The following is a 22,050-nucleotide window of genomic DNA, read 5'->3' on the forward strand; positions in this document are numbered from 1 at the left end:
TCCAGTTCCAAACTCCCTGCTGTGGACAAGGACACCTATTACTAGATTAGGTTGCTCAAAGCCCCATCTAACCCAGCCTTGCATACTTGCAGGAATGGGGCATCTACAATTTCTCTGAGCAACATGATCCAGTGCCTCACTGCCTTACAGTACACATTTTTTTCCTAATACCCAATTAAACCCCTAAACCCTCTTTCAGTTTGAAGCCATTCCCCCTTGTTCACTCCATGTTCTTGTAAAAAGTCACTTTCCATCTTGTGAACTCCCTTCAGGTACTGGAAAGTCACAATTAGGTCACCCCAAAGCCTTCTCTTCTCCAGGTTGAACAAACCCAATTCTCTTTGCCTTTCTTCATATGTGATCATCTTAGTATCCCTTCCCTGGACCTGCTCCAGCGAGTTGATGTCCTTCCTGTGCTGGCACCCCAGAGCCAGATGCAGGGTTCCAGGTGCGGTCTGACCAGAGCAGAGCAGAGCAGAGCAGAGCAGAGCAGAGCAGAGCAGAGCAGAGCAGAGGGCAGAATTCCCTCCATGGCCCTTCTGCCCACACTGCTGTGGATGCAGCCCAGGACATGTTTGGTTTCTGGGCTGGGAGTGCCCATGGCTGGGTCATGCCCAGCCTCTCATCCACCAGCACCCCCAAGCCCTTCTCACAGGGCTGCTCTCCATCTTTATTCCCCAGCCTGTGTTGATACTGGGGATTCCCCTGACCCAAGTGCAGCACCTTGCTCTGTTAAACTGCATGAGATTCCCCTGGGCCCACTTCTTGAGCTTGTACAGGTCCCTCTGGATGGTATCCCATCCTTCAGCTGTGTCAACTGCACCACTCAGCTCAATGTCATCTGCATATTTGATAAGGGTGCACTCAATCCCTTTGTCTATGTCATTAATGAAGATATTAAATAACAGTGGTCCCAGTATGGACCCCCGAGGGACACCACTTGTCACTGATGTCCATCAGGACTCTAGACCTTTGACCACTACCCTCTGGATGTGACTGTCTAAACAATTGCTTATCCTTATCCTTATTATTTTACAAACATTTCCAATGTAAAGGCCACTAGTTCCACCTTGCGAATATGTCTGAAGTGGTTTTGAATCCATAATTTGAGAAGGGCTCAGCTGTTAGTTGACAGAATGATTGGCAACATTTAATTTTCTCTTGGTAACCGCTATATAGACATAAGAAGCTATTTTCCATTTGTTTGTTCTCCACATGCACTGATGAGCAGCCAAACCAATTCCTCAAATAAATTGCCATGGTCCTTCCAAGATAATTAAGATTTTTGCATGCTTTCTGTCTCCTTTTCCAGACAACAATAAGCAGAGGTTCACTGAGGTACAGGCTCCCTGCATGGCATGTGTACACTCCCTCCCATCTGCATTTCTCATTCTGGCATTCTTAGTGGCACCTGCTAGGCCAAAAATTACCCATAATGGACTTTGACAGTGGAACCTTTGGTGAATCACTTTTGTGTTACACCCTCCCAGTAAATACCTTGAACAATATCGGGAAGCCATCTCCTACATGTTCTTGGTCATTAGGAGAGACAAACTACACTCTCTTTCTAAAATTAGTTTTCCACTGCATTTGCGTACTCCCCAAAGGCATCTGCCCATGTGACCCCCCAGAAGAAGACTCCAGAGAAAGGCCAGTAAATCGTGCAAATACCTGCCCGCTGGTGGACCTCTTGAGATGAAGTTTGCAGCTGAGGGGTTCCATCCCTGGTGGGCTGTGAGCTACTGCTCTGGCTTGAATTCCCTGTGGAATTGTTGCTAGATGAAGACCCCCCTGCACTATCCACCTCTTCAACATTGCCTCTCTCGTGGTGAGCTGCTGCATGGCAGTCCTTTCGCATTCTGTTTGCAGGAACACACACAGGGTCAGCCACTTGTTGCACATGAAAATTTGTGTCACCAGTGTTAGGTGCCCTCCAAGAGTGTTCTCTCTCAGACCACTGCAGGTCTTGTGACATATTATGATATGGCAAAGATAAGCTTTCTTGGAACAAAATTGTATATGACACAAGCCAATTGTCTGTGTTTATTGGCTTTGGAATCCTGAAATACCTTAGGGATTTTTATCTAATGTTACAGTGGTCTCCCAAGATTAACTTCTGCATGAGATAACCAAGTAGCCAAGAGGAATGGGCTGGAGAGAGCTCAGAGGGATGGGCTGCATGGTGGGAAACTAGCATGTTAAGCCATTAGATATAATATTGACATTTTAACACAGGTCTTGGTATGCAAGCTGGCTCCCATCCTGTCTCCGTGGTGCCCTGCCTTTCCTCAGCTACAGTGGCAACAGGGCCGAGAATGAGGCAAGGGAGCTATTGTTGTGTTAAAAGTGCAAGTAGGAATGGGAGATGCAGTGTCAGGTACTGATCATACATAGCTAGGGGAAGTCAGGCAGTTTTGGTGAATAGCAAGTACATATTTAGGTATGCTTTGGTCAAGAACAATAATTTGGGGGTGCATATCTAACTGCCAAAGCTTCGGAGCATAACTCACTAAAATTCACCAGTACATTTACTCATGGTCAGAGTTACATAAAAGATACCCTTATTTAGATGGCATAAACAGTAAAATTCCATGGAATGAGGGCAGTGTCTGTGGTGCTGTGTGATTTGAATGACTCTTGTTGACCATGTAGAAAGCTTTGTCATGAATGAGTTAATGGATTTTCTTTCTGTTCTATTTGCAGCACTATTTTGTTATATTCTGTTATTATTTCTTGCAATTAATTTTTTTACTCATAGATAACAATACAGAATTACTCTCTTTTAACAGAAAATACAGTGAAACTGAGACTGCAGTGTTTCTTATCAGCATAGCCAAAATTTAACACCTACCTTAACCACTTGGATTTGAACCACTTTTTAATGTTGTCCAAACTGACAGGTCCCCCCCAAATGTTCCTCAGTTGGCTGTGTGTCCCAAGGTACGAGGTGGTTAAGGGGGAAACATACATTGGATATCCCAGTGGCTGATCACATGAAGAATTAATTAAGTTCCGCAACACCTGCTTATTGTTCTGGATGCTTCCTCTCTCCGGGTTACGATTGCGTAAGAAAATCAGTTCCTGCTGCTGGCCAGCCCAAAGCCCTCTGACACACTCCTTGTTGACCTGCAGGTGGGTTAAAACATGCAGATCATGCAAAAACATTTGCTACTCAAGATGCAGAACTACAGGATCTAAGTAGAACAGCAGTGGCTGAGTGTGCAAACACATTGTGTCTTTGCACCAACAGCTTTTTATGAACTTTTGCAGCTACTCCCTGGTAAAGCCTGGAATGCTATTTCAGAGACACAAACGCAGGTGGCAAAATGGAAGTCAGTTGAAGAGAGCTCTTTTGGCCTCCAGCCCCTACTTCAAAAACTATTATTAACTTCTCCTTTTACCCACATTACTCAGAAATAATGCTAGTTACCACAGCCCTAAATTACTGAAATATAAGAAAGATGGCATATGTACCTTGATCACCTTGAAGCTCAGGTAGCTTTTGTGGAGCATGATAACTTTATATTCATCTGCTCCTTCATCTACCACATGTCTGAGAGTCAGCAGCTCCTCCCGGTTGGACAGGACTGCGCTGCGCCAGGCCGGGTCCCCTTCGTGACAAATCACAACCTTTTCTTCAAAGGATTGGATGGCTTCGTACAAAACTGCTGGGTCCTCATACTCATCTGGGCACGTGAACTGGTCCTTCTCATACAGGAAAAAGTATTGAACAGGTCAGGTACATTGGTGAGAACACAAAAACTATTGACAGTAAACAAAATACCGGCTTCCAAACAGTTGCCAGCTGGCCCCCTCTAAGTGACTTGACACTTGCTAAAGAATGTCTTTTGGGAGGTTCGTTTAACATCGATATAGAAAGGTACAGTTTCAGTTTTATTGAAACCTGTTCTGATCCCATGACTACACTGGACAAAGGCACTTAGAGAATACCAGCTTACCCTTTTTTTATTTTTTAATGAAGTGTGAAACTATGGGAGGCAGAGCTTTTGGGTAAGTTGGAGAGAGATATCACCTAGGACAGTCCACAGTACTTGTGGAAATTCTTATTTTTATTCACAAAACAACACCAACAACAGCACAGACTGGGAATCCATCAGCAAATACCATAATACTGAAATTTCAACTAGCAGCACCACGGCCAGCGATAACATCATAAAATTATTGTGTCAAAGAAGCAGATACAAATTCACAGCAGTTCAGTAAGTAACATCCAGAACAATTATAAATATCACTAATGATAAAAGCATATGATACTAAATCATAATGTGCCAGAACAGGAACAAAATCATCTCCAAGCTATACAGAGCCTGACCTGAAATTAGCAGTGAAATCAGCATGATCAATGGATTTCCCTTCAGTCTAGAAACCACCTTTATATTATCCAAACAAGTAAAATATGACAAGATTTTCTGCTTTCTTTTGATGAAAAATGCAGGGTCAAGCTCTGCAAAGTGGTTTCAAATGGGCAACTAGGGAGGTTCAGAAAAGAACATCAAGTGAGTGCAAAATAAATAAATGCCAACTCTTCCATCTTGGTGAAGGATGTTTCTTAGAATAAGGTGGTAAACACCTAATTTCCCTCTTTTTTTTTTCTTTTTTTTTTCCCCTCCTTTGGACAGTTGCTAAGGTATCCTGCATTTTCCTAAGAAAACTGATACAATAGTAAATGTTAAAAATAAATACATAAATAAATACCCTACCTGGTGCAGCTTCAGAGACATTCGGATTGCTGGGGCAACAACCTTATGCAACAGATCCATGTCAGCAAAGACCCACTCATCTTTGGCTGCTATCCGGAAGTCTCCTTTAAACAGCGCATGGAGCCCATAAAGAAAAGAGTCCAGGCTGTAAGAGAAAGGCAGCAGTCACTCCCAGAAGTCATTCCCATCTCTCCAAGCCAGATCTGTCAGTCACCGGCCTCCTGCTGACCTGTGCAGCGGCCAGTGACCCTCTGGCCCAAGGTGAGTGCCTGCAGGGGTCATCACGTTTCTTTGACAAAAAAAACATTCCTTGGGAAAGGTAGTTTTCCTTCTCTGTGCTCTGTAAATGACTGGCCTTGAGATGGATGGAATGAAGGATGTCCTCAGGATGGGTGACTGAGTCACAGGGTGCCTCAGGGCGCTGCTTTTCTGCAGCTGTGCCAAAGAGATCAGGTCAGAGTGCCAGCTGCACTCCCTGTGCAGCCAGCAGAAGTTGCTTCCTTAATTGAAAGTTTATTGATAGTACTGTTAGCACTTCTCCTTGTGAGTGAAAAATAATAATAGAAAAAAATACTTTCAGGAAATCTAAGACCTTTCTCACTACGTTCAAACCTATATGTGAACATTAAAGCAGATGTACTGAGAATACTAAATTTCAGAACTGTTCAGCAAACCAGGTGAGAGCAGGAATTAACCAACAGGTGCTTCCTACTCAAACAATGAGCCCTAAAGCAAATACACAGATGTAATGTAGGAAACTAGATGTAGGCAGTTCTGCCTGGCCTTGCATGATGGCTTGCTTGGAGCTGAGATACAAGCACAAGGTAAAGGCTACAAAATCAGGTAGTTGTTAGAAGATGGTTGTGCAAGGGCTTTATGAAGGGAGACCATCAGCCTTCAGCTCTGATCTGCACCCTGAATTAGAAGATTCCCGTGCCACTGTCACTTGTATAATGCTTATAGGTTACTGGTGTCCCAATGTTGCTCTGAAGAAGTGATCTCAAAATTGAGGAAAACAGAACCATCTGTTAAAAATAGGCATATCTTGCAAACCCACAGGATATGGTTTCATCTACCTGCTAAGATTTCACTCACTCTTACAACAGCTGATCTTTTAGATTGTAAAGACTCTGGGGAAAAGCTGTATTAAGATGTTAGTAGTTTTCATTACTGCTCAGCCTTTCTCTAGAGGACACAATCTTTCCACATAATTGAGCTTTCTTAATTATTTTATAAAAAAAGAAAGAAAATATTTTCAATAGATTCTCTTCTCAGAGAGAAGAAGAAGAGACTGAGAGAATGCCTGGCCAGCTTCAGCTGAAATGCATTCTAATTTTGCTCTTGGTGGGTAGCATGTCTTAGAAATTAAAGTGGAAATACATATGTTGTTACTAGAGAAACAACTGGATACTGATTTTCTCCATGAAAGCATCATGTAATACAAATCAACTAAGCCGTGGGACCAAAACTAGCCAGAAAGGCAGGGCTGCTGTCACTGCTGGGAACATAAGGAGTACAGAGAAACTTTTGTGAATTCTTAACTGATTTGCATTTATTAGTACTAAGTTATGCATTAAAACATGCCTGTGTGAGACAGGCACACTCTGATCTTCAAAATATTCAAGCATTGATTTCAGTGGGAGTTATTATGTGTCCTTTAAGACTGAGTCCTGGTCCCCACTGACCTTCAATCCATCATCCCCACAGTTCAGAGAATGATAATATACTCAAACCCTGCTTAACAGCTAGGAAAGCTCTAGAATGAGCCAGCTGGGAGGGTGGAGGGAGAATGGTGACTGCAGCCAGCATGGGGAAATGTGACTATTTCCCCCTTTGAAAAGGCTACATGTCAGGAAGGCTCCTTTCACTTGCCTACCCACCAGAAAACATCAGCATACACAGCTGAATCCTTGCCTGGAAAAAAAAGCTTTCTGTACCTAAATATTCTTCCCAGGATGAAATTTTAAAAGCTACCTTGAACTCTGCATGTAATGATGATCTGTAGCATAGTTTCTCCTCACATATTTCAGAGCAAATACCCCCTGTATCTGCTCTGAAAAGTTGGCTGGGACGAAGGGAGGAGTAGGCAGGAGAGAGAACTGGCTTTTACATCTTGAGAGGGTCTCAGAGTCAAATCTGAACACCAGAGCAGACACAAAGCTAGCATCCACATCGAAGTGCCCTACAGGCATCAGCACCAGGCAAACAGGCTGCTGTGAAGAGCAGGATGTGGTGAAGGCATGGCCAGGACTAGGACAGCCATGCAAACTGCAGCCCAACATCAGCAGAGGGAGCAGGGGGAAGCAAGTACAGCTCTCCCTGGGCTTAGGGGAGGCTCATCCATTTGTCATCCCTCTGGATAATAAGTTCTCTAACTCAGGGGATTTTTAAGAACAAACATGACTGCTACAAGGAGCAAATCAGTGGTGGCAGTAGTTGTGAGAGGCTGAGAGTCAATTATTTTATGAATTGTATTTTCCACCAGAACGGTCTGGAGGAGATTGCTGTATTCACAAAACCATGGGCATCTTTTATTCTCCTGACAATTGTAATGAGGCTTTTGGGCACATTCTGCCTATAATGTGACACTCTCTCGAGCCATTACTTCAGTAACATGCAGCCTCCTTAATCCATATAAGATACAGCTCTCGTTATTCTTCCCATTGTTATGCTCTCTCCTGAAGACACTAATGAGATTATTACGAAGCTGTAAAAGTCAGCCACTTTGTTCTCAGGCCTGACTCTCAACCACTTTGATCTCAGGCCTCACTCAACGTTGTTGCTGTTTTCTTGGCCCACTTTTAACATACCTCAATTAGTAAGCTACTGTAGTTACAGGCTGGTTCAAAATATTTTTAAAACAAGTTAAGGTAGAATTACATGTCAAAGAAACAATGTTAATCTGTAAGAGACATAACTATGGTATCTGGCAATATTTCCAACCCTCTGAGCTAACAACCTGAAAAGCTGCTGTCACAACTGCAAGCTATCTTAGAACAAGGCTGGTAGGTGTGTGGGAACTGTCAGCCCCTTGAAGGTGCAGAAAAGAGGAGATTAAGTAGCACCACAAACACCAGAGGGAGGGCAACAGTGCCAAAGCAAATACTCCCTCCTACTGCATTCCTCATGCTGCTCCAACAGCTGAAACTAAAAGCATTCAGTACCAGCCTGAAAACAGTATGGATGCAGACTAATGAGCTGGTGAATATCTCTGTGTGTATTTTGTATCTGCAGACCTTCTCCAGTGTTAACTGTAGGTTTATTTAAGGAATAAAGGGACAGGCATGTCTGTGAGCTAGTAATGACCTGAATGTCATAGTTCACCTGAAATATTTTCAGTGGTAGCCACTCTAATTGGATATTTTAGATGGTTATGAGCTAAGAGTTAAACTTTTCTGTCCTGCTCAGCTCTGGCAGACATCAAGCTGCACTGTCTGCTTGAACTCCCACCAGCAGTGCAGCACCAGCAGCAGCCCTGTGGTGCCATGGCCCGTGCCCTCTGTGACTTCCCCTTCCCCCAGATGCTGGGCAGTGACCAGGTGGGAAGGGGCAAGTGTGGCCAGCTTCTTCCCTGGCTTTCAAAGTGAGAAGCAGCTCCTCCAGGCAGAGGCATTCCTTGGAGTGACCCTTTGTCCCAGTTGAGCTTGGGGAACCTGAGCAGCCACTCTTGGTAGTCTTGGAAGTATCTGATGAGACATGCTTTATTAAGACATTTTTGTATTTTTCCAAATTTGAAATTTTTACTAAATATTTCTTTACTAGTAGCTTTAGTGGCTGAATAAAAATTATTCTGTAATTTTTTAACAAATACACAACTAAACATATCACCCACATTTGAATAAGTTAATGGTAATGTCATGTCATTCTTCAAATTGCATTTTGTGCAGGATGCCTCCTAATGACAGTTTAAAAGAGCAAGTGATTTGCATTGCAATGTTCTGCCTCCTTAATGAATGCACTTATTATGTAATCTAGTGTTAATGTTAGGTTTCTACTGACATTTACATGAACAGGTACAGGGAATAATTATTTACATACATTATATAAGAGCATTTAAAATCTTGGTTTACACAGTGACATTTGCTGATTAACAGATTAGACAAAATCATGTGTAAATGAGTGCAAATTGATAGTTTGCATACACAATGTAAACTTGACTCTCAACTCTGTAGCCCATGGTAACATTACCTTTGCTCCACTGCACAGCAGTTGGGTGACTGTCACTCACTCCTCCAAGACACAGCAAGGACTAGATTTAGTCCAGAGGAAGTTTCCTACTACCTGCATAGTCACCCCTGAGAACGAAACATGAACTGCAGAGCACAGCAGATTCTTGGCTGGTTTGCTTCCTCTGAACATCTGAAATGCTTCATACAGTGAGAAGAGTTCAATGCCTACCTGGCCCTTACGCCTCAAACTCATCCCCAAAGCTCCAGCAATGCTGTACACAAGATGCTCCACAGAGAGAATTAATAGAAAGTCCCAAGATAAATTCTCAGGACTTACCACAGTAACCTAAATCTGTATTTTTGTAATCCAGCATTTGAGCATGACAAAACGTGTTAGGAGCCCGGACCTCTGACAAAATGAGCCACACCTCAACAGCCAGAGTTATGGAATAGTCTGGGTTAGGAGGGACCTTAAAGATCATCTAGTTCCAGCCTCATACATGTGGTACATCTCCCTCTTATGCACCTATCTGGCTTTGGGACTGCCTGCTCTGACCATTCCCAAGAAAACTAAAACCCTCTTCAGCACCAGTAGGCTCTGAAAGGTCCCCAAAATATCATGGCACCTTTTCAAAGAAAAGGATTGTGAAGCATCACTCAAGGAAACGTTCCTCTGGCTTCTGAGGACCTTAAGAACCTCTGCCCCACGTGACTGAATGCAGACCTGCAGCAGTCTGAGAGCTGGGGGCAAGGACCAGCAGAACACTGGAGATTGCCCTTGGTGAGAGCTGCTGTGCTCTGCCAAACACAGAGGGAGGAGTGCCTAAAGACAATTCTCACGAGCATGTCCTTCTGGCCTCATCAGTATTGCACACATTGGACAAAGTCTCCTTCCCCTGGCATGCTTGCTGTATAATGGTATTCCTATTGGAGTCTCACTGACTGACTGACTGCTAATTTGTGTTTAAACAAGTTGTGCAGATCTGTCTGAAGCAATGAACAACGGAAGTAGGGTGCCCTTCATGCTCAAGTGAATGTATTTGGGGGATTTCTGTTGATAAAGGTCAGGGGGGTAAGGTATCCACCTCCCTACTTAGTTAATAATTTCTACTAAATTGGTTTTGTCAGTGAAGATATTTACATTCTGAAAGACAAGAAGAAATGTATTTTACCAAGCTAAAGTCGTGTTTTGTAGCTGCAGCAATTTATAACTTCAACTGTGCTACTTGGATTCCTTTTCTATGTCTCCAGATCCTTCTGAGAGTGGAAATGCATTAAAGGTAATTTAGCCAGGTGGGGAAGTGACATAGTTTTTCCACAGTGAAACTTTTCCAGGGAAAGCTTTTGTGAAGTAGCATTGGAAAAGATAGCGACAGAAGCTTCCACTTAGTCCCTTTCATGTAACAAAATACATTTTAAAAATACAATTATTTGATACTCCCCTGGAGCACTTGCTTAATAAAAAGAAAACCAGGGCTTAATTGAAGATTATATAGAACAGATTAAAAAAAGGGACAGAGCTGTGCACCTCAGATGACTACCCCAGTTTTTGCCTTTCTGCAGACCTTCCCTCCCTAAGAAAAGTATTTTTAAATATGGAGAGTCCACTTATCAAAAGAGAGGAAGTAATCCAGTTCATTGGTATTTGTCAGATTTTGAAAAGACATGGTATAGCTGACTCCTGAAATTATTATTAAAATCTTTACAGAACACTATACAAATAATTATCCTCAATATTCATACTTTCCATGTTAAGCTTTGGAAAGTCTCTGATAATATTATCCCTTTGTATTAGCTACTAACCATGTAAGCCAGTACAAATAGGGGACATTGTTACTGTATCTGTACTAGAGCCAAAGCATTGTAATGAAGATTTTAAGATCCAGTGGAAAGTATGTGCAATGTGATGACAGTTTTAGGAACCTTTTGTGTTATTCTCAGATGAATTCTAAATATCACTGTGACCTATCTATTGCAGGCACAGATCAAAAATCACTTTAGTCTTTTATCAAACAAATATAATAAATGCACATAAACTTTCCCATCATGTCCCCAAACTCTAAAATTTGGATTATCAAAAAACCAGGACAATTTAAAGAATACCAATGACTTACCTAACATCACACTAATTTGAGTGAATAGAAATGAAGGGAGAAGAAATGCAGCCCAGAAGAAAACTACTACAGGAAGGGAATGTGCAAAGACTAGTAGAAAAGAGATGACAAAAGCCACTTTAGAAAGCAGAAATCAGCAGCACAACAAGAAATAAGCCACGTGAACCACAAACATTTTGCATGGAAGACATAAAGCAAAATGTTATAAATGTCTCAACAGATAACAAAGCTAGAATGAATATTTAAATAGACTGCTTTAACAAAATGCCTTCAAAATCACACATGCTGTCTCTGTTTGCTTGTTAGTAAGAAAAATCCTCTCCAAGGAGCATGTTGATAGAGGTCTAGGTAGCTTTGCTCACCATTCTGTGCCCACACAGCAAGGTCACTTAGAAGCTCTATTTATTCAGCTTCTCCATTGTTACTAAACTCCTGTGCACACAGAGGGTTCAAAGAAACCTAATAAACCCCTAAAATTATGTGGGAAGTTAAAGTCCATTGAAAAATTCATAATTTCATTAATAAAATGCCTCATCTATAGCACAGTGTAAATTATACTGTATAAAACCCAAATAACTCAGAACTCCCAGTGAAAATGGAAGAATCCCTAATGAAAATATAAGATGAAGAGCATATTTAGAAACAATCTCAATTGCAGCATATTTTAATTAACCAGACTTCCTAGGAAGAAGTGTTTAGAATGAATGAACAAAAGAGCTAGGTAGACTGAGAAGAGACAAAGCTGCAGCCTCAGGAAATGAGAGGTTCTCCCTTCCTTAGCTGCCAGAATGAAGTGGCACAATGAACAGGAATACACCCCTGAGGAATACAGAGGAGAACCCTCATACATTTATTATTATTTAGCTAACTACAACTCAGATGACAGCAGTTTCTTTCTGTTCTGTAGATTTCTTCCTTCTACTGGAAGGCCAGAGGAAGGAGAGCATTCCAGTAGCCAGGCATGAGTGAACACAAGCAAAAACCATTGGTACCCATTCTTTCAATCAAAACTTCTCCTCTGCCCTCCAAAATAAAGACTGGTATTAGTTATTTAGCCAACCACAAAGAAAAAGATGACCGGGAATGACAAAAACATTTTATGGAGGAAAGAGATTTTACCTTGATCTAATCTTCTCTAGAGATCCCACATTGCGAAAAAAGACAACAGGTCTTTGTTTTAACACGAGGAAAAAGGGATTCCTAAGATTACCTGATGGCCATATTGTGAGATGCAGTTCCCAAAGCTCTCCGACCCAGTATACACAAGGCAAAGGAAAGCGTCACTAGAGGAGAATCCTCATCGCTGTCCAGGTGCTACAGAGTGTGAAGATTAGCACGTTACTCTTAAGTGCAAACATCACATTTAAAAGCACCACAAATAGTGACATTTGTAACATTTGCATGTAGCTGGACCTGCACACCAAAACATTCTTTGCAATTAAACAGACCAAGAAGGAAGATCATCACCATCAGAGGATTTTTGCAAAATGCAAGATTGTTTTGCCCGCCATCTGGAAACAGAACTTTCCATTCTCAGGTAGTGAGATCCCAAGGGAAAGGAGCTTTGGTGGTGGTGATGTTTTATTGTGGGGTTTTTGTTTTTGTTTCCACTCCTCCCAGATCTGACGTTCTAAACTGGAGGAGGTTCCTTGTTGTTGGGAGACACTGCAATTGGAGACAGCCAAGACCCTTTTCGTGGACCACAGTTCCTATGAAACCTTACCACAGATTTCACAAGTACAATATCTTTGGAAAAGTTCAGATGCACACACTTTCAGTGAATAACAATATCTATCTAAATGGTTGATGACACTGACTGCCCATTTTAACAAGCACTCAGAATATTGCATTTATGTTTACTAGCTCAAGAGAGGTCTTTTAATGAAATTTTCACAAAGAAAACTTTGCTACCAAGCAGGAGGAAAAAACTGGAACAACCCCTCATGCATGTTAATCTTCAGGAGGATACATATTATTATTTCAGTCCATGCAATGAGTGATTTCTTAGAGCTTTCTTTGACTCTAAAACTGAAGCCAATTATAATGGAGAATGTAGCTCCTTCTATAAAATATATTGATTTTCTGGGTTATGTGTACAGTGAACTTGGGTTTTTTTATCCCACCTCCTACATGAACTGTGCTTCTCTACAGTCAGTGAATTAAAAACCAAAGGTAAAACATGTAACAAAAAGATACATGTGTGTGTGTGTGTGTGGCACCAGTGCAGGCATTAATCTGCCTTTTGAAGTCTAACTTGTTTCAAGTCTATTGACTTCCCTAAATCTATAATTGAATTTGAAAATCTAAGGCAGAGCACAAGTGGAAAGGCATCAATTAACAGGGGCTTTCCCCACAACGTGCAATTCTTTGTGTATCAGAACCTGGGAGCCGAGACATGGAGAAGAGAAAGAAAAGAAGTGAAGTATTCCTAGTAGGAGGAGATTGTGGTTCTTTTGAAATGTCTCAGAAGACAATTCAATAAAAACATTATCAATATAATGATATGCAGGGGAACTGGTGGAATAGTACTCAGCATCAGAGTAATGAGAAGGAACCAAAGTGGAGCAGAAATATTTGGTGATGTTTCAAGAAAGATTCAGTGATGTCACACCAGCTAAGGTCAGTAATGGGATGTGCATTCTGTGATCCTGAGTTGAAAAATGCACAAATACAGCACATCGTGGCCAGGAAAGAGATACTTCTCCACTTTTGTCACTATCAGCAATAATCAGAAAATTAGATGGAGACAATATGCTTGTTTGAAACTGTACTCTCCCTTTGGGCTATTCTGAGTATTCCATGGAAATACAGTAGTGCATTTCTGACAAACAACTGCTGACCATCAGTAATCTTAGTGGCTCAGAGCATGCAAATGCACAGCTGCACATCTGTCCTTGACCTTCTAGAGCTGCAGTGGTTGCACACGGCTCTGTGGCGTGATTCATGTTAGAGTCACGAGCTGTCAGAGGTGACCTGTGCCAGCAGGGAGTGTGCCATGCTGCAACTGTACACAAATATAAGCAAATTCCTGAAAGGGACACACAGACCTCACAGACATTTGGAAAATGTACCAATCACTGGCAACACTGAAGGAACTGTAATGCTCTGATGACATTCTCCGAGTGGAGCCCGTTCTAGCAGTACTTCTGTGAGCACTTGATACATCTGTCCTTTCTAGAGCTGACAAAATTAACATTATTGGAAATTTGCATAGAAAATAATTGGTTCTGTACTCAAAGACTGATGCTTCTTAAGACTCCAGTTTTTGCACACAGGTAGTTTCCAAAATACGTTTTTTCCATTCCACAAAACCTGTTTTCCTTTTACATTAAAACTAAAAGCTTATATGAAATAAAATTTATTCTACTAATCCTGAGTAAGTAAAAGAGTAGCCACGCACCATTTCACTCATATCCCAAGAACTAAAACTAATACTACTAAAAAAAAATATATATAAAATTGGCACATACCTCCACCCTTTTCCTGGCACAGAACTGAATCCAGTCCAGATAAACACTGCAGAAGCTAGCTCGTGTTATTCCCTGGAGACACGGAACATAATCTTCATCTATGTTAACGTTAAACATCGCAAGGTCACGCTCAATATAATGCCACTTTGCATAAGGCTGCAGAATCTTTTGGATGGATTCATCTTTTATCCACTCCAGGATTTTGGGAGAACTTGCTGTAAAGTATATTATACTCTGTTGGCAAAATGTGCAAATGTTAGTCACTCTGATTAAAGCAGACATATTTTACACAGAAGAGAGTAAGCCAAATAGGACTCTGATAAGAACTTTAATAGTATATCTATTTCTTACATGTTACTCCTTAGCATCATTATTGCTTCACAAAGTGTTCAAGTTAAAAAGATGACAATAATTGATATTGATAGCAAACAATAGAAAATTAATTAGTATTTTTAATATCCTTCTGCCTTTCAGGAAAATCCATACAATGACTGGAATAGAGAGATCCAGCATTCAAACATGTCCCTATTAGGAGGGTTGTAGAGTCTATCACTGAGAAGGTGATATCAATAATAGCTTAGGCATGTTTTGAAAAAACAGCAGTAGATGCTCCCATCCTCAAAACAGGGCACTTTTTTCCTCATCAGACTTATTGTTTTCTGGGGATGATGCTTTCCTAATTCTTTACTAGCCACAAAGATGAGATGTGACAGATGTGTATGACACAAGTTTTTAATTGTCAATGAAGCAGGTAAAGAATAGATTTTTTTTTTTTTTACGTGTTGGGTTAAAAAGCTGATAACTGATGTAACTGAGTTTGTTTTTAAAGCACTGAAGGGGAAGGAGCATTCAGCAGGGGCTCTTTAACCAAATACATAACTGTTAGAAAGCAGCAACACATGTATCTCATATCTGCCCCTGAGTTTCTAAGTTTTTCTAACCACTCTGTCTGGACACATTAAAATAATAATAAATAAAAAAGTAATAAAAAAATTCTATACAAATACAACTTAGGGCATATTTTCAAAAGAATATGAAACTTAACAAGTTCCAGTGTGTTCTATCAGCAGAAAAGTCCCATCATAATGTTTTAAAATATTAATTTAGAGTTAGATACCAAAGCAAATGAGGAGCAAGTATACATGGCTGAAGATGATGTAGTTCTACTTTACCCAGTCAATGGAAAGAGTACTAAGCAAATAAATGTATAAAATTAATATATGATGGATTACAGAGGACAGAAGCACTACCAGCCCTTTGAAAAACCCCAGATGCTCTCCAAAGTTTATTTTTCAAATCGTACAAAAGTAAGAGGAGAATCCAGCTTCAGGGGAAAAAGACAAGTCAGACAGATACAGACAGGATGGACCCTTAATTTCTTGGCGGTGTGGAAAACAATACACTCCTTAAAAAAGATTCATGCAGAAACAATAGGAGCTGAAAACACAGCACTCAGCGAATACACAGACTTCTTGAATACTAAAAGATATTTAAATAAGAATATATTGAGAAGAGATGGAAGAGGCACAAGGGAAAAATATCACAGTAGTTGGGCAGGAAATTATTTCAAAATATATGCAGAAGGGCTATAGGAGCTGACCCACTTTATTTGCGGGGAATAAAAATCCTTCCATAATAAGAAATGTATGCCTATCTAGGCTGTCAATGAAACTGCAAATGAAATAAATATGATTTAGGAATAAGATTCTCAGTGTAACTCCTTGTTTAAAAGAACCAATATAGTAATTATTCTTGAAGGATAGAAGAACTAAAACAAAGCATACATTCTCTTCGTTGATTTTTGAGATGGAGTTTGCTTTTTTTATTATCCTCATCTGTGTTTACAAAGAAGCTGATTCAGCTGGGAAAAAATCAGACTTGCAATCAGACACAGAAACAACAAAATCTTCTGTCACCTAATTAAATTCTGCTCTTGGTAACTCTTAAAAGATATGTTTTATGCACAAGTACATTCTCAGCTATATGGCATTTCTGAAACAATATGGTAAATATTTACAACATTTTAAGCTACAGAGAATAAACCAGAAACACTCCAAATGCTCAATGCAATGGAAGTGCAGTTCCTGCAGAAACTCCAGCCTAAGTGATTTCTGAGTTTGTGTTTTATGTGACCTGAACACTGCCTTATCTATAGTTCTTCTTACAATTACTTTCACTCTGTCAAAAAGAAAGTGTGAAGGACTTAGAGAATGTTCACAGTGAAACTGCACAGGGTCTTGATCTACATTCCCCCAGAAGAAAGAGCTGGGGAAGGAATGAATTCTCACCTCTGTGTCTGATACTGTTTATTTGGAGGCAAGCATTAAACAAACAGGAAAAAAACTGATCTAATACATATTATAATCTTCTCACTTTCCAAGGCTGTATTAAAGATTTTACCAAATATTTTTAAAGCCCCTGTTTATGGAAAAAACTAATTACTTTAAAAATACAAGGAGAAAATATCCAGGTAACTTTCTTTTGGGAAGTGACAATCTAGAGAAGGGATTTCCTGTGTGCACTCTCCCTTCACTAAAGGGAGCCCCAGCCCAGGCTAATACTAAAGGAGCCAAAAGGTTATTATTATTTTCTGTTTGTCCTTCCCTAAAAAGAGGAGTAGATTAACAAGACAGCCTGAGAATGAAGACTGACCTTTTTGAGAATGAAGTGCCATATAATAATAGTGGCTCAACTAAGCCCAACAAGAAGAGATTTGATTTTCATGCTTTCAGAGCCATCAGTAGTGCACATGAACTCTGCACAGAGCGGAGATGGAGCCACAGCACACCTGAGTGACATGGAGAGCATTTAACCCACTCCCTTCTACTCAAAACAGGATCAACTAACCACACCTCTCTCACATGGGATAGAAGTCTGTCTCAGCCCTCTTACCTATGTCAGCTGCTTCTCAGGTGTGTCCAGAACCAGAAGCTCTAAACTACCTTTCAGTTAAGTTTTTGCATCCCATGTGGTGAACTTCACACTTCCCACAAATCCTCCAGATATTGGAGGATTTTAAGGCACAAAACCAGTTCTAGTATGTGGTGGTGTTCACAGGGGTCCCAGGACGAGGGAAGAGACCAGAACTTTGACTCCATGTTTTAGAAGGCTGATTTATTATTTTATCATATTTATTATATTAAAAGAAAATTATATACTAAAACTATACTAAAAGAATAGAAGAAAGGATTTCATCAGAGGGCTAGCAAGGAATAGAAAAGATTGGAATGATAATAAAATCTTGTGACTGACCAGAGTGTCCAAGACAGCTGGACTATCATTGGCCATTAATGAAAAACAACCACATGAGACAATCAAAGATGCACCTGTTGCATTCCACAGCAGCAAATTACTGTTCACATTTTGTTTCTGAGGCCTCTCAGCTTCTTGGGAGAAAAATCCTAGCAGAAGGATTTTTCATAAAATATGACTGTGACACCAGTATAAAAAGCAAAATTATTCAATGCTTTAAATTAATAGGATGCTGATTTGATTTCAGCTTAGATTAGGATTTTTTCAATCTCATTCCCCATCAAAAGCTGAGTCATTTTCCAGCTTGCACCAGTTTATGTTCCAGTTAATCAGGTTACCTTTTAAAGTAAAGCAAACCAATTGTAGCAACATACTCATTAAAGAAGAGTTGTTTTTTTTATTTTGTTTTTTTTTTTAGCTTAGTTACATCTCTTTAAAACAATTTAGAGCCACAAACACCACTTTTAAAATGAAAAAATCATGCTCACATGCAGTTTTATTTCTAAGTAGTTTATTAAACAAAGCAGGTTGGTTACCAGGCTGTACTGCCTATAAAATTATTTATGAAATCCCAGAAGTAATCAACTGTAGGATCAAAGCAGCTTTGTAAAGCAATGAGCTTGTTTTAACTACATTGGTTCATTTGCAAAAAATGGTGATTAACTTATTTACAAGAGGTCTCTCTCTGAAGCTGACAGATTTTTACAATTGTGGAGATGTAAGTAAAAAGGAGTTGTTAAGAGTGGTTTGGAGCTTTAGCAATTGGCTTCATGGCAGTACCAGTGGCACAGAAAGCAGCACTTGGCTCTTGCTGCTTCAGTAGAAGACTATAAAGCCCAACAAATTCTTCATTTGATGGACTGGGAATTGTTGTGGCAGAGGATGAAGATGCCTTGCTAGACTGTAAGGTTCAATTATTTTGACAAATTAGTATCTGTGTGGTTATTGTGACCTTAATAACAATGCAATAATAGAAGTGGTGTAAATGAACTGATGTGTAATCAATGTAATAAACCAACGTCAAATGTGTTGTGATATATATGTAAAACAGAAGGTGAGGAGGGAGTTTGCACTACTAAAAAAGTACATTTGAGAAACAGCTCTTCAGAGGTTTCCCAAGAACTTTATGCTTGTTAACACCTTTCTTTTCTTTTCCAGGAAAAAAAAAAAAAAAAGGAAACAGTGGAAAGGCCAAGGCAAGAAGAAAATACAAACTGTTAGAGAAGTGTTGTAAGAACATAAGTAAGAACACTTTGTCTGATTTTATCCCTACAGGATGGCAACTCACCTTCTTGATCTCCACTGAAGCATACCTGCCATTTTCTGTACTGACTAACTGTAATATAAGTGATCAGAATTAAATTTAGCAAAGGGAGATATGAATTATTATCCCAATTCCAGTGGAAGGTGTCCCTGCCATAGGGGGAGGGTTGGAACCGGATGATCTTTAGATCAAACCAAATGATTCTATGGTTCTCTGATCTAACATCAAGTCAGTCTGACTGCCAGACTGCAGAGCAGATGGATAAACATAAAGCAAAAAACTTCAAATGCTCTTTCTTCTATAGCCAAACAGCATTCTGTTTGACAAACCTGCCTAGGAACAAGGTGCACTTGAGCAGAGGGTTTACCTTGATGTAGTATCTGATAAGGATCCTGCGCAGATCGAACACTTGCAGCATGGTGGCGGCGTTGTTGTCGATGATGCTGTATCCCTCCAGGATGTACTGGCTCCGGGTGATCTCCCACGTCAGCCAGCGCAGGTTGAAGGCTGCATTGCACGACAGCAGGTGGGGCAAGTGCCCGGGCTTGCAACAGCAGCAGCCTTCGTTGTCTTCATCTCCTTCTGTTATAGCTTCCACCTCTCTCTGCTGGCAGTATGTCCCTTGGCAGCGAGAAAGAGAGAGTGTGCTGCCAGTTATTGGGGGAGGAAGAAACAAAGGACGCCTTGCAAGCTCACATCCAAAGTGTGTCTGAAGGTTGTAGGCACTTAGAAAAATCGGAGAGAACGAGCTGCAGCAACAAACTCGATGTGAGCCACGTGCAGCAGCAAATAAAGGGCTGTACATTACTCAGCTACTACTATCAGCTATAAAGCCAAAAGGGCCTGATCTAATGTTCTAGTTCTAATGGGTTCTGAGCTGAGCTAAACCACAGACCACAGTTTCTGCCTCCATAAAAACTCATCAAGAAGCAATTCTAAAGAGGCTTGCTCCATAAGGCACATTAAGCAAATTGATCCAAGTCTCAGTCTGCTTGTTCAACTAACATACTGGACCCAAAGAAAGATTTTAGTGTGTCAAAGCACTTGTAAAATCTGGGTTTTAGCAAACTATCTTGGAAAGCAGGTTCCAAAAATAACATCTACTGGGTTGTTCTCTCTCCCACTGGAGTAAAAGCTACTCTGGATCAAACACCTCTAATGAACAGCACTAGTGGCAGTACATCACAAGAACAGAACAGCTTTCTAATTAGTCTATTACAGGCTTTAGATCAAAGTAGAGCAAATTTTTGTAAAAAGGATATGTTACCTCAAAAAGAAGTCATGAGGCAGATGCAGAAGCAATAATGCAGACTCTGCATTTTCAGCCTGTGCTGTGCTCACTAGATGGTCAAGCCAAGCCCTTGTGGATTTGAGCTCCACAAATAGTTTCTATACTATGTAGGGCACTACTAATAAAAACCAAGGCAGATGCCCATGTGCTCCCCCCAGTGCTCTCAAAATACATAAGTTTTATGTTCTTGATGTATGCTTCTTTTTAAAATTTACTCTCCATAGGCTGTTGCAGAACTTACTCCCCACTGAGTTTGTACATAAACCATCTTTCAAGGGCATCTCCTGTGATGCAAGTTACACATCTTGCACAGGCCTTCTGCCAGAGGTTCAGGATCACCCCACAGACTGCTGACTCCATCAGCTTCTAAACAGACTCAACAGGAGAGGAAGATGTGAGACTGCACTGCAGTTCAACAACTCCCTCCCCACCAGGACCAACAGACCTGTTGTGTCACTGTAAATGGAAGAAGAATTTGGCTGCGTTAATACCTGAACATTCAGCCAGGAAAGAACACAGTGCCAGCTTCAATTCCCTGCAGTCTGCCAGCACCCCAAAACAAAGCCTGGTGCAGGGGAGCATCTCAAAGGCCCTTCTGTGGAGCATGATGACAACTGCCCTCAACTGTCTGTTCCAGTCCCATCACAACTCTAGTCAACAACCTGTGACCTCCAGTTTGTATCAACAGAAGTAGCATCTAGAATATTCCTTTCCCCTCACTAACAAAAACCTTTCAAAACACAACAAAATATGCTAAAGTATGGGTTATCACTTCTTTTTGTCCCTGTGCATCTGCTAAAATCTATGCAGCAAGCAAAACATACAAGTGAAAAAGAACAGAAAAATCCAAAGGAAATGTGTGAGAAAAACCAGGATCATAGCCCTCAGAGATGGTGGGAAAAGGTTCAGTATATTCCAATGTTCTCTGTTCAGTTTGCCATGAATGAAAATTTGTACTGTGAACCCCAGTGTTGCTCACACACTGATATGCATTCCTCCTTAGACTTCAGGGATATACAACATGAAAAATTATTAAAAGTCTTCAGGTCATCCAAAAACAAACAACTTGCCTTTCAATACTGCCAAGTACAAAACATGACCTATTAGGCTGACATTTCCAGTTGGACTGGACATGAACTGGACTGCTTCTGCTTCATATTTCACAGATTTCTACATGAATTAACACTTACTGCTCAACAGCAAAAAACCAAGAACTGCTCTGGGTCAGCAGATGCTTCTGTGAAATCAAGTCAGAAGACATAGTACTCAAACTGAAGTAGGGAAAACATTCCTTAGTACATTGCTTGACAAGAGTGAAACAAATGCTCCATGCTGTTATGTTTATTTTTGAAAGCTTAAAGGTCTTTCAGTATTACACTGATTTTAAGAGAAGATACATCTTCATCCCAGGTGCAAAATTAAGTATTGCCAAATGTTTGCAAGTGATGGAGAATGGAAAATACAATAAACAATTGTCCCTGATTCCTCTACAACAACAGGATTTAAAGATGCCTTTTCCCAGTCTATGTAACTATTTGTATATATTTTTTTCTTTTGGTAGGAAAATATAAAATTTTATGTCTATGGAAGGCTTTACTCTCTCTACTACCTCCTTCAACAACTGCTGAATATATTATTGCAGTTTCTGTAATTACTAGTTTTCTCAGGGGACATATTTTGTAAAATACAGGGCCAAGGAGGCTGGCAAGGCAAAGAAAAGGTGAATTCAAGAGACCCTCAATGTTTGAAGGAAACTGTCATCACATGCA

At 40.5% G+C, this 22,050-nt stretch overlaps 1 protein-coding gene across 1 annotated transcript in view; it reads right to left on the reverse strand.

Moving 5' to 3' along the window:
* The window catches only part of PCNX2 (pecanex 2), a 151,677-nt gene that overhangs the window by 8,658 nt on the left and 120,969 nt on the right, over positions 1-22,050 (reverse strand). Inside the window, exons 26-32 of the mRNA XM_059841608.1 lie at positions 19,358-19,611; positions 14,475-14,708; positions 12,215-12,318; positions 4,722-4,866; positions 3,475-3,705; positions 2,852-3,126; positions 1,672-1,859 (exon numbers count right to left, since the gene is read on the reverse strand). Of these exons, the coding sequence (XP_059697591.1) occupies positions 1,672-1,859; positions 2,852-3,126; positions 3,475-3,705; positions 4,722-4,866; positions 12,215-12,318; positions 14,475-14,708; positions 19,358-19,611 (1,431 nt within the window). The remainder of the gene's footprint in view (positions 1-1,671; positions 1,860-2,851; positions 3,127-3,474; positions 3,706-4,721; positions 4,867-12,214; positions 12,319-14,474; positions 14,709-19,357; positions 19,612-22,050) is intronic.

The sequence above is a fragment of the Haemorhous mexicanus genome, chromosome 3 (assembly GCF_027477595.1).
Source record: "Haemorhous mexicanus isolate bHaeMex1 chromosome 3, bHaeMex1.pri, whole genome shotgun sequence".
Classification (NCBI taxonomy): Eukaryota; Metazoa; Chordata; class Aves; order Passeriformes; family Fringillidae; genus Haemorhous; species Haemorhous mexicanus.